The sequence below is a fragment of the Ursus americanus genome, chromosome 17, assembly GCF_024610735.1.
Source record: "Ursus americanus isolate L20-20 chromosome 17, mUrsAme1.1.p, whole genome shotgun sequence".
NCBI classification, from domain to species: Eukaryota; Metazoa; Chordata; class Mammalia; order Carnivora; family Ursidae; genus Ursus; species Ursus americanus.
In genome coordinates, this window is record NC_142143.1 from 55,506,862 (window position 1) to 55,519,456 (window position 12,595).

Genomic DNA, 12,595 nt, shown 5'->3' on the forward strand with positions numbered 1-12,595 from the left:
GACAACAGAAAAGGATCAGCGATGCTGAGAAGATGAGGCAGACACAGAGACACCCAGAGAGACAGACAGAAGCCAGGAGGCAGGAACCTGGGTGCAGATGGGGCAGAGAGGAGAGAGGCTGGAAGGGGCAGGAATGGCCAGGCCCAACGCCCCAAGGCTCCAACCAGAATCCTGAGCCCAGGTGCCAAGCAGGGGGGCTGCTGTGAGGTAGTTGACGGGGCCAGTGGATACACCCAGGCCTAGGGTACCCAGGGTAGCAGCCCATCACTAGGGTCTTGATCTTCTGGAGTCCTGACCCACATCATCTCTTCTCCTTTTGCTAGTCTTAGGTCACCTCCTTCTGTCTCCAGCTACACACACACACACACACACACACACACACACACACACACACACACACAAACCACTCCCGTCTCTGGGTCTTTGCCTCTGCCCTTGCATCTCTCCATCTCCGTATCTCTGTCTCTCATTCTGTCTGTTTCAGCCTCAGCCCCTGTCTCTTCTCCATCTCTGTCTTAGGCCCGCTGTCCTTGCCAGGTGAGGAGTTCGAGGACTGCCTCCTGGTAGACCCTTTCCTGGCCGGTCCTGACTCCTGACGGGCAGAGGGAGGAAGCTGACTGGAGGGGTGTGTGTTCCAAGCCGCAGCTGGGGGCCCCTCTCGCTCTGCCCAGGATCTTGAGGCGACAGGCAGAGAATCAGTGGCTCCCTGGGGGCGCCAGATGCACGGCTGGCAGAGGGAGGGAGCGAGGGGGTGGGGCTAGGGGTGGTGGGGAGCAGGCAGGCGCAGGGGGAGGGAGGGGAGCCGGCTGGCGGAGGGTGGAGGGGGTGTGGCAGAATAGCCCGAGGGAAGGAAGTGAGAGGCTAGGCTGGGGTCCGCCTGCAGGTGCATAATTAGTGTTGGGGAGGGGGCTGTGCTGGGCTTAAGGGTGAGCAGCACTGCAGGAGTGCTTACGCCACCTGGTGGACAGATGAGGCCACAAACCTTCCTAAGCCATCGCCGAGGATGCTTTTTCCCAGCAGAGTGGCTCTGCCCTGGGGCTCTGGGGTGCCCCAGACCCTGGATGATCTCAGAACTGGCTTGGCGGCTGAGGCTGGAGTTGGGATCTCCAGGCTAAGAGGGAAGGGGGGGTTCTTGTTTCTAGAGGTGCCTAGACCCAAAGCTTCCTCAAGAAAAGAATAAGCTGAGGAAGTTGACAACAGGGGAGGGAGGCAGAAAGCAACGTAGTTTGGGAGCTGGGTAACGGTTCTTCCAGTGCTTGCAGATGCCCCCCCCCCCCAGCTCACGTTTGCTGCTAAGGGGAGAGCAGTGCTCTCTCTCTCAGTCTTGGACAGTGTAAAGCTGTGTGACTTTCTACAAGAGGTTCCCCTCTCTGGGTGAGGGTTGAGGTAGACCTGGGACCCCATCCCTGGGATGTCTAAAATGATTGGCGAGCTGGATCTGTTGGTGGCCAGTGGGGCCTGGCAAACTGGTCTTCCCAGCTCTCCTTCAGTCCAGGGGCACCCCCCTTCTCCTGAATCTAGAGTTCTACTCTTGGCATCTGATTAATTAGTCTCCATGAGGATGTTAGCGCTTCAAGAGCAAACTCAGGCAGAAAGAGCTGTGTGGGAACACCCTGATTAGAAAGCCCTTCACAACCCCAGTGTGTTCAATTCTTGTGGTGGGATTTCTCACTGTGGGAGATCGTTTGGGGGAGGGCTGGTGGTGCGACCCATAAGTGAGAATGCAGAGAAACAGATTTTGGAGGTACCGTTCTGGAGCCAGAGAAAATACGAGATCCGGAAAGGTAAAGTCTCTGGCTCAAGGTCACACAGCCAGGAGAAGCAGGTCTTCCTCCTCAAGTCCAGCGCCACCCCCTTCCCGGGGCTAAGCCAGATGGAGAGGGAGGGAGCGCAGGGAGAAGGGCGCTGAAGACCAGAAGCTCCAGCCCGCCTCTAGCGCAGAGCAGGCCTCCCTCTGGTGGCTGAAGCAGGCAAGCACAGCCCAGCTGCCGGAGTCACACTCACAGGGAGACACAAGCGGCTTTTTTTCTTTTTTTACAATTTTATTTATAACAATATCTGTGTTATTTAGTTGTAAAGGAATTCAGCAAAAATTATTAAAACGTTCATGTCCCCAAAGCGGGGCTGCCCGCTTGCCGTTTCTGGGTGTGCCCCACCTTCTCCTCATCCCCAGGGGAGGGTGGGGGAGGCTGGGGGACCGTTTACCAAAGAAAGTCTCCAGCCCTGGGAGCCACGGTAGGAGCAGTGGAGAGGGGGAGGGCCTGCCTGGGAGGGGTACTGAGTATGGCCACCTCAGAGGTGCCCCAGAGTGGCGGCTGGCGCATGGAATGGCCTCCCCCAGGACGAACTAAAAAATTCCATCCTTTCCTTGCTACCTCGGCCAGAGCCAAGTCTTCCAGACAGGGGCAGCAAAGGACTCTCCCTCCCCAGAATGAGCCCTCAGGGAGCTGAGAGGGATGAGAGTGGGGGTGGGGAGGGAGAGGGGAGAGCCTTGAAAAAGTGTCTCATACAGGGAGGGGGAGGCAGCACCACCAGCTCTCCCAGTGGGGGTGCATTTTGGTGGAAGGTGGGAGGCAGGTACCTGTGAGCCGCGGGAGCCCCCAGAGCCCTCCCTGCCCCCCTCCCTGAAGGCAGCATGAGGGGGGTGCTGAGGAGCAGGCAGGAAGGAGGAGAACGGAAAGAGATAATACTGTGCTCGCTTGCTCACTTGCTCACTCACATATAAAAAGTAATTCCTTCATTTTTACATTTATACACCCCGGCAGGGCCGGGGAAGGGCTGGCTGGGCCGGAGGGGGCTCATCGAAGGACTTCTCTGGCAGGGGGCAGGAGGCTCTCTGGGGTGAGTCCAGTGGTCGGGACCCTATGCCAAGGGGTCCCCTATCTCGTCCTCAGGGCCCCGGCCCAGGAGTTCTCGCTTCTCGTCCGTGCTGGCCAGGGAGTGGCGGCTGCCGTGACCACCCATGTAGAGTGTGGCGTACACGGGGTTGGTGAAGTTGGTGGGCTGCAAGGTGACAGAGGGTTCAAGTGGGGCTCAGGGGATGGGAACTGTGGCCCAGGTGCCCTGCCTCCCACCTCCATTCCATCATCCAACCCAGTGCCCTTCGTCACCCCACCCACAGCCTCTTGTCTTTACTCTGGAAGCCTCCTCTCCTGTCCTCCCGGCCCACCTTGTCAGGATCCAGTGCAAAGTCAGCATCCAGTAGGCCCCCTACATCATCAGGCTCCCCGCCTTCATACATCTTATAGGTGGGGTTCCCAATCTCCACATTCATGGCCCCGTTGGTCATCCGCTGGTGCTGGAAGCCCTTAGCCCTGGGGGAAGCAGGATTTTATGGGGGCAGGGATTCTAGGAGCGCAAGGCTAGGATGGTAAACTAAGAGCCAGCATTTTCCAGAATTCTCCATCACTCACCCTCGGACTCGCCGCTTGTACCAGAATACCACTCCAGCTACCAGAAGCATGAGCAGCAGCAACAGCAGAGGGATTAGGATGGACGCCATATCTGGAGGGGAGGAGGTGAGAAACGGAGTCGGAGAGGTTCAGGGAAAACCGGAGGCCAAAATCTCCCTGCTCCAGGCCCTGAAGCTCTGTCTCCCCATACCCTGCCACCTACGTCCAGGCTGCTGTTGGCTGACCACCTGCTCCTCACACCGGGGTCCTGCCATGTGGGGTGGGCACCTGTAGACAGGAGGGGCAGACCTGAGCAGGCGTGACCTTCACAGCCATGGCCGCCAGGGAATTGGGAGGGGCCACAGGGTCTGAGTGTCCCTGCTCAGATTTGGGGAGGGGTGGGGATGAGCTAGGTCTCGGGAAGGCTCGGGCCCAACTCACTGGCACTCAGGCATCATTTTGCTGTTCATGGTGCAGGAACCACCGTTGCTGCAGTGGCCGACGCAGGTCAGACAGCTGGGGGCCACCCGGCCATCTGAGCAGCTGCAGGAAGGAGTGACACGTTGAGTGGGCTGAGCAGGGGCAGGGCAGGGTGGGGAGGGGTGGCTGAGGCGCTGACGAAGGGGCAGAGCGGGAGGAACAGGCCAGGGAGCACGAGGCGGGGGCAGGGCAGGGTCGAGGCCAGGCAGAACTGTGGGGGCAGGCCCCACTCACTTGCAGGTGACGTCCCCACTCTGCTTGTTGACCACGCAGGCTCCGTCGAGACAGCGGCTGCACTTGTCCACCTCACACCTTGGTCCCTCGAAGTAGGCGGTGCAGCGGCACTGCCGGGAGCCGTCCGCGGCCATCTGGCACGTGCCCAAGTTCTCGCAGTAGCCCGAGCACTGCCCTGTGGTTGGGGGTGGAAGAGGAGTGCCTCAAGCCCCACCCTCATGAGGGTCCTCCGCAGGTTGTGGGTGGGGGCGGCTGGACCCCTGAGGGGACCCCCACGTCTTTTAGGTGACTCCCACCTCCTCCTGAGCTCCCTGGGCCCCCTCCCCCCGTTGCAGACTCAGAGCATAAGGACATCCCCAGAGAGCCTGACAGGGCACAGCTTTCGCTTGAATAGTCCTGATGCCAGAAGGCTCACCACCTTGAGGGAAGTGTGCACACCTCTACGGGGGAGCCACCTGAGCCCGCCTGAGCCTTGAACGGCCTCCGTCCCTAAAGCACGCCCCTGCGACCAGCAGCCTAGCCTCCGCCCGCCCCCGGGCCCGGGGATGGCTCACTCACGGTACTGGCAGCGGTCCCCCAGGAAGCCAGGGAGACATCGGCACTGGGGCTGGTTGCCCTGGTTGACAGTGCAGGTGCTGTTGTTGGCACAGTAGCCCGCACACACCTGCTGGGTGCATTTTGGGCCCGTGAAGCCCGTGGGGCACCGGCACGTGGGCATGCCTGGCGGGAGAGGATGTGTGAGCGGGGCTGTGGCCCCACTGCAGCGCCGGCCCTGCTGCGGGGGGAGCAGAGCTGGGAGGACCCAGGCGGAAGGCGGCCGGCAGAGGGGACGGGGTACTGGGGGCTGGGGCCTGAGGCCGTGGGCTAGAGGCGTGAGGCGTGAGGGGAGGCAGAGGTGAAGCCGGGGAGGACAGGCGGGGACGCGGCTGGGGATTCGCCCGAGGTGGCCAAGGGGCCGAGGAGTGGGAGCAGGCTTGGCAGGAGAGCTGAAGGCCGTACCGGAGGGGGAGGCTGCGCAGGTGCCTCCGTTGCGACAGTATTCCCAGCACTGGTCCAGCTCGCACTTGTCGCCCGTGTACCGGGGCTGGCAGCGGCACTTGGGCTGCCTCCGCGCGTTGAGGAAGCAGCTGCCGCCGTTGAAGCACTGCAGGTTACAGGTTCCGGGTCGAGGAGCTGCAGGAAGGGCACAGAGCCAGGGAAAGAGGGGAACTCAGGGGTCACGGGGCACAGGGTCCTGGGGCCGGGGTTGGGACGTGGGAGGGGCACGAGCATACCATCTGGTGGGGGCGTGGGCGAGGGCACGGCCACGCAGGTGCCATTGTCCAGCCGCTTCCCGTTGGGACAGGTGCAGACAGGCCCACTGGGGCTCAGCAGGCAGAGCCACTCACACTTCTTGCGGTCACAGGGGTTGGTCACTGCAGGTGTGGGCAGGGGGTGGGAGGATGCTGAGCCTTGGGGACCCAGAACCTTCCCCCCCTCCACCCACTGAGACCTGAGGCGATAGCCTGGAGACTCTGCCCCCCGGCCTGCCCTCTATGCCTACCTTCGGGCTGCTTATGTTGATGGTATAGGACCACGTCAGAGGCGTGGCTCAGGCCCCCCGTCAGGTTGATCAAGGGGCTGTGTCCAAACTTATGGATCTTGAAGACACGATTATTAATGTAGGTAACACCATAGATGTAATCCTCGAAGACATCGATGCTGAAGGGGTGACTTAGGCCTGGGGGAGGAGGTAGACTCAGAGGGGACTCAGGTCCTGGTCACTCTCCAGGACACCGGCTCCCATGGCTCCCAGGCACCCCGAACTCAACACATCCCAAACAGAACTCCCCCCAACCTGTTCCTCCTCCTGCGGCCACTAATGGCAGAAGGTTCCATCAGCCCTACACTTCTGGGATCACGATCGACTTCTGCTCCCTCTCCCTACATTTACTAAGCTCCTCCTCTCACCTCTGTTGTCTCCATGCAGCTCAATGCTCACTGGTGGAATGAATGAATGGGCAAATGGGCCAGAGGGTACAGGGGGAGTCCAGCTCGGGGGAGGGGGGAGGGGGGCAAGGCCTGGAAGGCACTGCAGGACTGCCAGGCACCTGCATGAGGAGGATGGCAGGTGCTGGGTGAGGCCTTGGACTCAGTGGGAAGGACAAGAGGCCCGAGGGCAGGGCCAGCTGAGGCTGCTCTCAGATGCTGACCTCGTTTGCTGTCAGCAGCCACGATGGGGTCTGTGCCATTGAGCCGGATGCTGCCAATGACTGAGAGCTTGGCATCTGCCCAGTAGAGCCGTTCATTGTGATAATCCACAGCCAGGCCTGGGGGGAGGCAGAGAGCATTGTGAAGGCCCAGCCTCTCCCACCCTAGGCTCGAGGAAAAGCAGAACTGTCTCCGTGTTTGGGACAGCTCCATCCTGTTCCCACGACCACTCCTAGTCACATCTGGGAAAAGCCTCCATGACTCATTGTCCATCCCAGTCCAAGCCCCTTCCCCTCCTGTCTTTCATGTGACCTCAGGCTCAGGAAGCCCACCCCTCCCACATCCCTTGCCCCCTGCTGCCACAGACCTGTGGGCCATTGGATGTTGTCCTGTACCAGTGTCTCCCGAAGGGTCCCATCCATTGCTGCTGTTTCAATTTTGGGGTGATTGCCCCAGTCTGACCAGTACATGGTGCTGGGGAAGGAGAAGTCAGTGTGGGTAGGACCCAGGGCTGCCAGCGGAGGCTGAGCAAAGTGGGCCACCAGCTTATGGCTTGGGCACAGGGACTCCTGGGTATTGGGAGGAGGATGTCCTGTCTACCTCCTCCAGAGAAAACCAGGGGAGTCAGCTCTCTGCCCAGGTTAAGGATCTTTTACTCTAAAACCACAATGTGCTGATCCAGAGTCATCTAAGTGGGCAGAAGTGACCCCTGGAGCAGGAGCCGGAACCTGGCTGCACATGACAGCCAGCCAAGTGGGGGTCAGCCCCCTACCCAGCAGGCCAGCTGGGAGTTCTGGCAAAGGCAGCACTGGGGAGGGCCAGAGCTGGGGGTGGCCCGAAGACGCAACGGTTGGAGGAGGACTCTGATCTCAGGGTGGTCTGGAAGGGGAAGGACGTGCTTGGGGATATTGGGTACGCACCCCCCTCCCGGGGGCTTCCTAGCACCAGCCCGGATGCCTCCCCCCAGGAGGACCCTTGCACACCCCCTCAGCGGGTCCACCACAATGGCGTGGGGCTCGTCGATCATGCCCGAGATGAGCGTCTTGCGGTTCTCGCCCTTCATTTGTGCGACCTCAATCACATCTCGGCCCGAGTCCGTCCAGTACACGTTCCCAGCCACCCAGTCGATGGCGATACCCCTTGGCATCTTCAGCCCTGAAATCTGAATGCAGGGGGTGACAATTTCAGGGGCTACCACATTTGTCTTCCTGCCATTATCCCCACCACCACCTGCCAGCTTGTCCCTGCTAAAAAGTCAGCCCAGGCAGAGGGCCAGGTCTCTGATTTTGAAGAGACTTGCTGACACTTACCTTATGAGCCATACTTAGAGCTTTCCCATGTTTTGCTGGATTAGACATTATTACCTTGCTCTACTGAGGAATGAAGTGAGGCCCAAAGAGGTCAAATGAGTGGCCAAGATCGACACAGTGGGGGGCAGTGACCCTCAGGAGCTGAATGTGGCTCTGAGGCTCAAAGCCAGTGTGCCCACTATACCCTGCCACCTTGGGCTGCGATGTGGCAGAGCCAACTACCGACAACTGGCATCGCTCTGCCCACCTGTCATCGTGCCCGCAACACGATCCTGACTGCCCTGCCTGCCAGCCTCGCCCTTTGCCCCCTTCCACTGGCCTTTTCAAACCCTGCTCTGAACCGTCTGCTCTTTGCCATCTTCCCACCCAATCTGTGGATCCCATCCCAGGTGGGGTGCTCACATTGAGGTGGGTGACACCCCGGTCAATCTGTCGCCGGTGGCGGTTGGAAGTGGTGGGAGGTGCGGCAGGTGGCAGGCTGCGGTAGGAGATGGTGCCCGTGTGCCAGTTGGTCCAATAGACACGGCCGGCTTTGACGTGGACATCCATGGCATCAATGCGGACACTCTCGTCACCCTGGAAGGCCTGCTCGTAAGCCGAATGGGGGTGACTGGGGAACAGGCTGCGGATCTCATTGTCATCGGCGATGTAGAGGACCTGATACTCAGAGCCTGGATGGGCAAGAGGCCAGGTGTTGGGTGTGGGAAAAGGCAGAGGTGGGAGGCCAGACTGGGGGATGCTGGGCCTGCTGCTGGGACAGGCTCCCTCCTCTCCTTCCCTGAGCTCATCTGGTATGACCTGCCACTCCGGAAAACCCTCTGGGCCTCTCCAGCCCCAGGAACTTCGGCCTCCTCATAGTCTCGGGCTGGCATCAGCACTCTCTGCCACATGCTGTCTGATTGGTGCTTGTGGGCGTGCATGGTGGGGCTGTGTATACACATATGCCCTCGTGGGTACATGGGTGTGTGCACGGCTGTCTGGGGGTGTCTGTACTCAGGCAGGTGCAGGCGTGCGCCAAAGGACACGGCAGAGTAGAACTTCTGTGCTCTCATTGCCCCCCAAGAAGGTAAATACATGAGATGACAGTTGTGTTAACTCAATGTTAGGAAACCTTTCACAAGGTGTACATACATCAAACCATCACCCGTACACATTAAATACCTGACGATTTTGTCAGTTACACCCCGCTAAAGCTGAAGATAAAAAGTGAATGGGGTACGCATGACTGTGTGGTGATGTGTCTGTGTGCTCGCCTCAGGGGAGTGGTGGGTGAGGAGGCACATATGGGATATAGGTGTGCTGCCACCACCCCAAACTTCCTAGGATGAGCCAACCCCCAAACCAGCACGCTCCGCGCCCCGCTGACCGGTCGGTCTGGGGTTCCCTCCGTGGGCACATCCCCTCCCACAAGGCCGCCTGGGTTTACATCCCGGTGCCGCGTAGCCCCACCCGCTCCTGTTCCGCAGGCCGCTGGCCGTACCCTCGGCCTTGCAAGTGTTGTGCGTCTTCATGAAGTTGCGTGCGCAGCTGCAGAGGTGGCCACCCTTGGTGTTGTTGCAGAGCTGCGAGCAGGTGCCAAAGCGCAGGCACTCGTTGATGTCTGGGGGTTACACGGGGCGGGGGGGGGGGGCGGTGTCATGGAGCGTCTGGGTGTCGGCCCGCCCCCTCCGAGTCCCGCCTTCCTACCCTGGCATCCGGGGTGGCCCGGCACAATGTGGAAGCCAGAGCGGCAGGCGCAGTAGGCGGCTTTCTCGGTGCGCACGCAGCGGGCCTCATCCCCGCAGATGCTGGCGTTGGTGGCGCAGCTGGTCAGCTTGGGGTCTGCGGGGGACAGAGCGGGTCCCCTGCCCTGAGCCGCCCTGGGCCGGGGGCCTCGGTTCTGTGCCCCGCGACAGGCCCCCGCCCCCCAGCCCCGCGCAGGGCTTACCGATGCTGCATTCCTCCTCGTCCGAGCCGTCCCCGCAGTCATCCAGCATGTTGCAACGCAGCGAGGAGGACAGGCAGCGCTGGTTCTGGCACAGAAACTCCTTCTTGTCTTTGCAGTGGGGGGTCTGGGCCGTGGGGGGCTCTGGGGAAGGCGGGGTCTTCAGATCTGGCTATTCACCACCCCACCGCCTCCTCCCACAGGGACGCCCTGCGGCGGGCTGTCAGGCTTCGGAAGATGCTGGCTAAACATTCAGAGTCCCAGTCTCCACCTCGACACCTAGGCGCCAGGAAGCCTCCCGGGCTTTCTCCAGGGCCTTCTCTCTCCCAAGGAAGGGCCCCCGGGCTCCTGGCAATGGACCCTCCTCCTTCCCGGGCGCGCAGTTCGCGCTTGGCCCACCCCCCGGGCCCCTGTGCACACCCAAACTACGGCCACCTCCCGCCCGCCGGCCCCAGGCCCCCTCCACTGGCTCGCCGCTCACCACAGTCCTCCTCGTCAGTCCCATCCCCACAGTTGTCGGTGCCGTCGCACTGGCGCCCGATCCACAGGCAGACGCGGTCGTTCTTGCAACGGAAGGGCCGGTTGGGAGGGCACACGAACCGGGCTGCGGCGGTGGGAGCGGACCGAGCCAGAATCAGCCTGGGAGGCGGGCTTGGAGCCCCGGGGGAGCGTGAGAGCCCCGCCCCTGCCCCAGGGCCCCGCCCCCCGCCTCACCGCACTCCTCCGGGTTTTCGTCGGAGTTGTCGCCGCAGTCGTCCTCGCCGTCGCACTTCCAGGCCAGCGGCTTGCACAGCGTGTTGTTGCACTGGAACTCGTCCAGGGGGCAGGTCCGCACTGGGCAGGGCGGACGGGAAAGAGCCGAGAATGAGCCCTGAGCCCCAGGCTGGCTCCCCGCGGCAGGATCTTGCCCCCACCCTTCCCTCCAGGCGGAGGCCCAGAGGGATGGATAGGCAAGCCGTGGTACAGCCAGAATGAACCCAGGCCTCCTAATTTTGTACCAGCCAGGCAGATGAGCAGAACGGCCTCGTCTGGTGTTTAGGGGAGAAGAAGAGGTCTTTTGGGGGAAGCATGCACCGAGAGGTCTAGGCGCCCTCTTTCTCGGGTGCTTGTGGCAGGGCATCAGTGGCAGGCACAAAGGTGGAGCACTGGGCTGGGAGTCAGGAGACCTAGGTTCCAGCCCACCAGGGCAGATCCAGAGCGTCTGTCCTCACTATCCGGGTGGGGGTGGGGGAGCTCTGCTCCAAGCCCCAGGCTTCTTTTACCCAAGCTTCACCATGTGGCCTTGGACCACTGAGCCCAGGAAGGTGAGCCAGGGGCAGGCACTGCTTCGTAGCCCCAGGAAGTGGAAAGAAAAGTGAGCGGGAACTGCCCTGTGGGAACTCGCGCTGTGGAGCCTGGATGGACCCAGCCAACAGGTTTCTGCTGGATTTGGGCCCAACGGGCCCCTTGACTAAGTGCTGTAGTGGAGGGCACAACCTGCACAAAAATGTCCCCAGAGGCCCTGGGTCTCGTTCACCGCTCTAACCCAATGCCTAGGACAGCGCCTGGCACATGGTAGGTGCTTAGGAACGATTTTTTGCATGAGCAGTGACCACAGGAGAGAAAGAACGCTACAGGACAGTGACCGAGCCGCGCGCCGGGGCGGGGGATAGTGGGGGGGCTCACCGCCAGTGCCACAGGCCTCCTCGTCGCTGCCGTCCATGCAGTCGGCATCTGCATCACAGCGCCAGCGCAGGGGGATGCAGTGGCCGCTCTTGCACTGGAACTGGTCCATGTCACAACGGGGAGTGCAGTCTTTCTGTGGGCACAGGCGTGATCTCCTGGTCAGATGGGGGGGCCCCTGCAGTCCCACCCCGCCCCTCCCGAGGCCGCCCCTCCCTCCGGCTGCTCTCCCTCCCCACCTCATCTGAGCCATCTGCACAGTCATGGTCCCCATCGCACTTCCAGCGCCCGGCAATGCAGCGGCCGTTGGCGCAGGAGAACTCACTCTCAGAGCAGGGCCGAGGGGCTGGAGAAGGACAGGGGAGAGACAGGCCCCAGGAGGGTGGGCACAGGGACTCAGCCCTCGGGGTGTCTCCAGCCCTTGGCAGAGCAATACCGCCCATCTCTGTGTCCCCGAGAGCCACAGGTTACTGGCATAATGACAAGCTGCTCAGCCAATCCTGAGCAAGCCAACTGGCTGCCCTCGCAGGATCAGCTGGGCCCAGCAGGGGCTCACACTTACCCCTCTGGGGCAGACACACGAGAGAGGACACGGGTCCCTGGCTCTGCCCTCAGGACAGACTGTGTGCGGGGCGTCGAGGGGAACAGGAGAGGGACAAGACCACTAAGACAAGCACCAGGGTTTAGGGAGAGGCCAGTAAAGGACGATGGGCTGAGGCACAGCACAGGGACAGGTGGGCTCCGGGGCAGTGGCAGGGGGTGTGGTGGGAGCACGGGCACATCAGAGACACCTACCTCTGCAACCCCCAGAGGACAGTGTGAAAATGGAGAGAAACATGAGATGAAGTGAAATGGCACAAACTCAAATACACGACATGGAGCGGGGTGGGGTGGGGTGAGCAGGGAGAGGGCACCTGACCCCCAGCCCTGGGAGGTGGCCACCTGTCCCCCGTGCCGCCTGGTGGGGGCAGGGGTGCTGAGAGGGGAGGTGCCCCATGTCTCTGGGGGTGGGGTGCCTGTGAGCGGGGCGGGGGCGGGGACATACTGCAGCTCTCCTCGTCGGAGTTGTCCCCACAGTCGTTGTCATAATCGCACTGCCAGCGGCCTGGCACGCAACGGTTATTCTTGCAGCGGAACTGGTAGGGCTCGCAGGTACGCTCATCTAGGGGAGGCAAGATTGGGGGGCAAATGTCGGGGCATCAGGGACGGAGTGGGGGCAGGCATGAGGGTTTTGGACAGGCAGGGGCAGGATGGCCAGGAGTGGGAGTGAGGGCAGCCCGGGGGGAGGCCACACAGCGTTCTGGTTCTGAGATGCGGGGTCCTCAAGGAGGTTATGAGGTGGAAGGGGCACGAGCGGGAAGAGCTGCCCTGGGGAGCGGACAAACACAGCCACCTGTGTGGGG

At 61.7% G+C, this 12,595-nt stretch overlaps 1 protein-coding gene across 2 annotated transcripts in view; it reads right to left on the minus strand.

The window, feature by feature from the left end:
* Positions 1–2,021: 2,021 nt before the first annotated feature.
* Positions 2,022–12,595, minus strand: part of LRP1 (LDL receptor related protein 1) — a 79,594-nt gene continuing 69,020 nt past the window's right edge. Inside the window, exons 68-89 of one of the 2 annotated variants that reach the window (XM_045789790.2) lie at positions 12,238–12,354; positions 11,432–11,538; positions 11,196–11,328; positions 10,245–10,364; positions 10,012–10,134; positions 9,534–9,674; positions 9,293–9,427; positions 9,087–9,206; positions 8,009–8,277; positions 7,280–7,458; positions 6,664–6,770; positions 6,299–6,415; positions 5,650–5,826; positions 5,381–5,521; positions 5,106–5,279; positions 4,665–4,826; positions 4,107–4,281; positions 3,834–3,935; positions 3,616–3,680; positions 3,414–3,504; positions 3,170–3,314; positions 2,022–3,003 (exon numbers count right to left, since the gene is read on the minus strand). In XM_045789790.2, the coding sequence (XP_045645746.1) occupies positions 2,863–3,003; positions 3,170–3,314; positions 3,414–3,504; positions 3,616–3,680; positions 3,834–3,935; positions 4,107–4,281; positions 4,665–4,826; positions 5,106–5,279; positions 5,381–5,521; positions 5,650–5,826; positions 6,299–6,415; positions 6,664–6,770; positions 7,280–7,458; positions 8,009–8,277; positions 9,087–9,206; positions 9,293–9,427; positions 9,534–9,674; positions 10,012–10,134; positions 10,245–10,364; positions 11,196–11,328; positions 11,432–11,538; positions 12,238–12,354 (3,041 nt within the window). In that variant the 3' untranslated portion in view covers positions 2,022–2,862. Of the gene's footprint in view, positions 3,004–3,169; positions 3,315–3,413; positions 3,505–3,603; positions 3,681–3,833; positions 3,936–4,106; positions 4,282–4,664; positions 4,827–5,105; positions 5,280–5,380; positions 5,522–5,649; positions 5,827–6,298; positions 6,416–6,663; positions 6,771–7,279; positions 7,459–8,008; positions 8,278–9,086; positions 9,207–9,292; positions 9,428–9,533; positions 9,675–10,011; positions 10,135–10,244; positions 10,365–11,195; positions 11,329–11,431; positions 11,539–12,237; positions 12,355–12,595 lie in introns of both variants that reach the window. The other variant, XM_087869045.1, reaches the window with a different exon arrangement.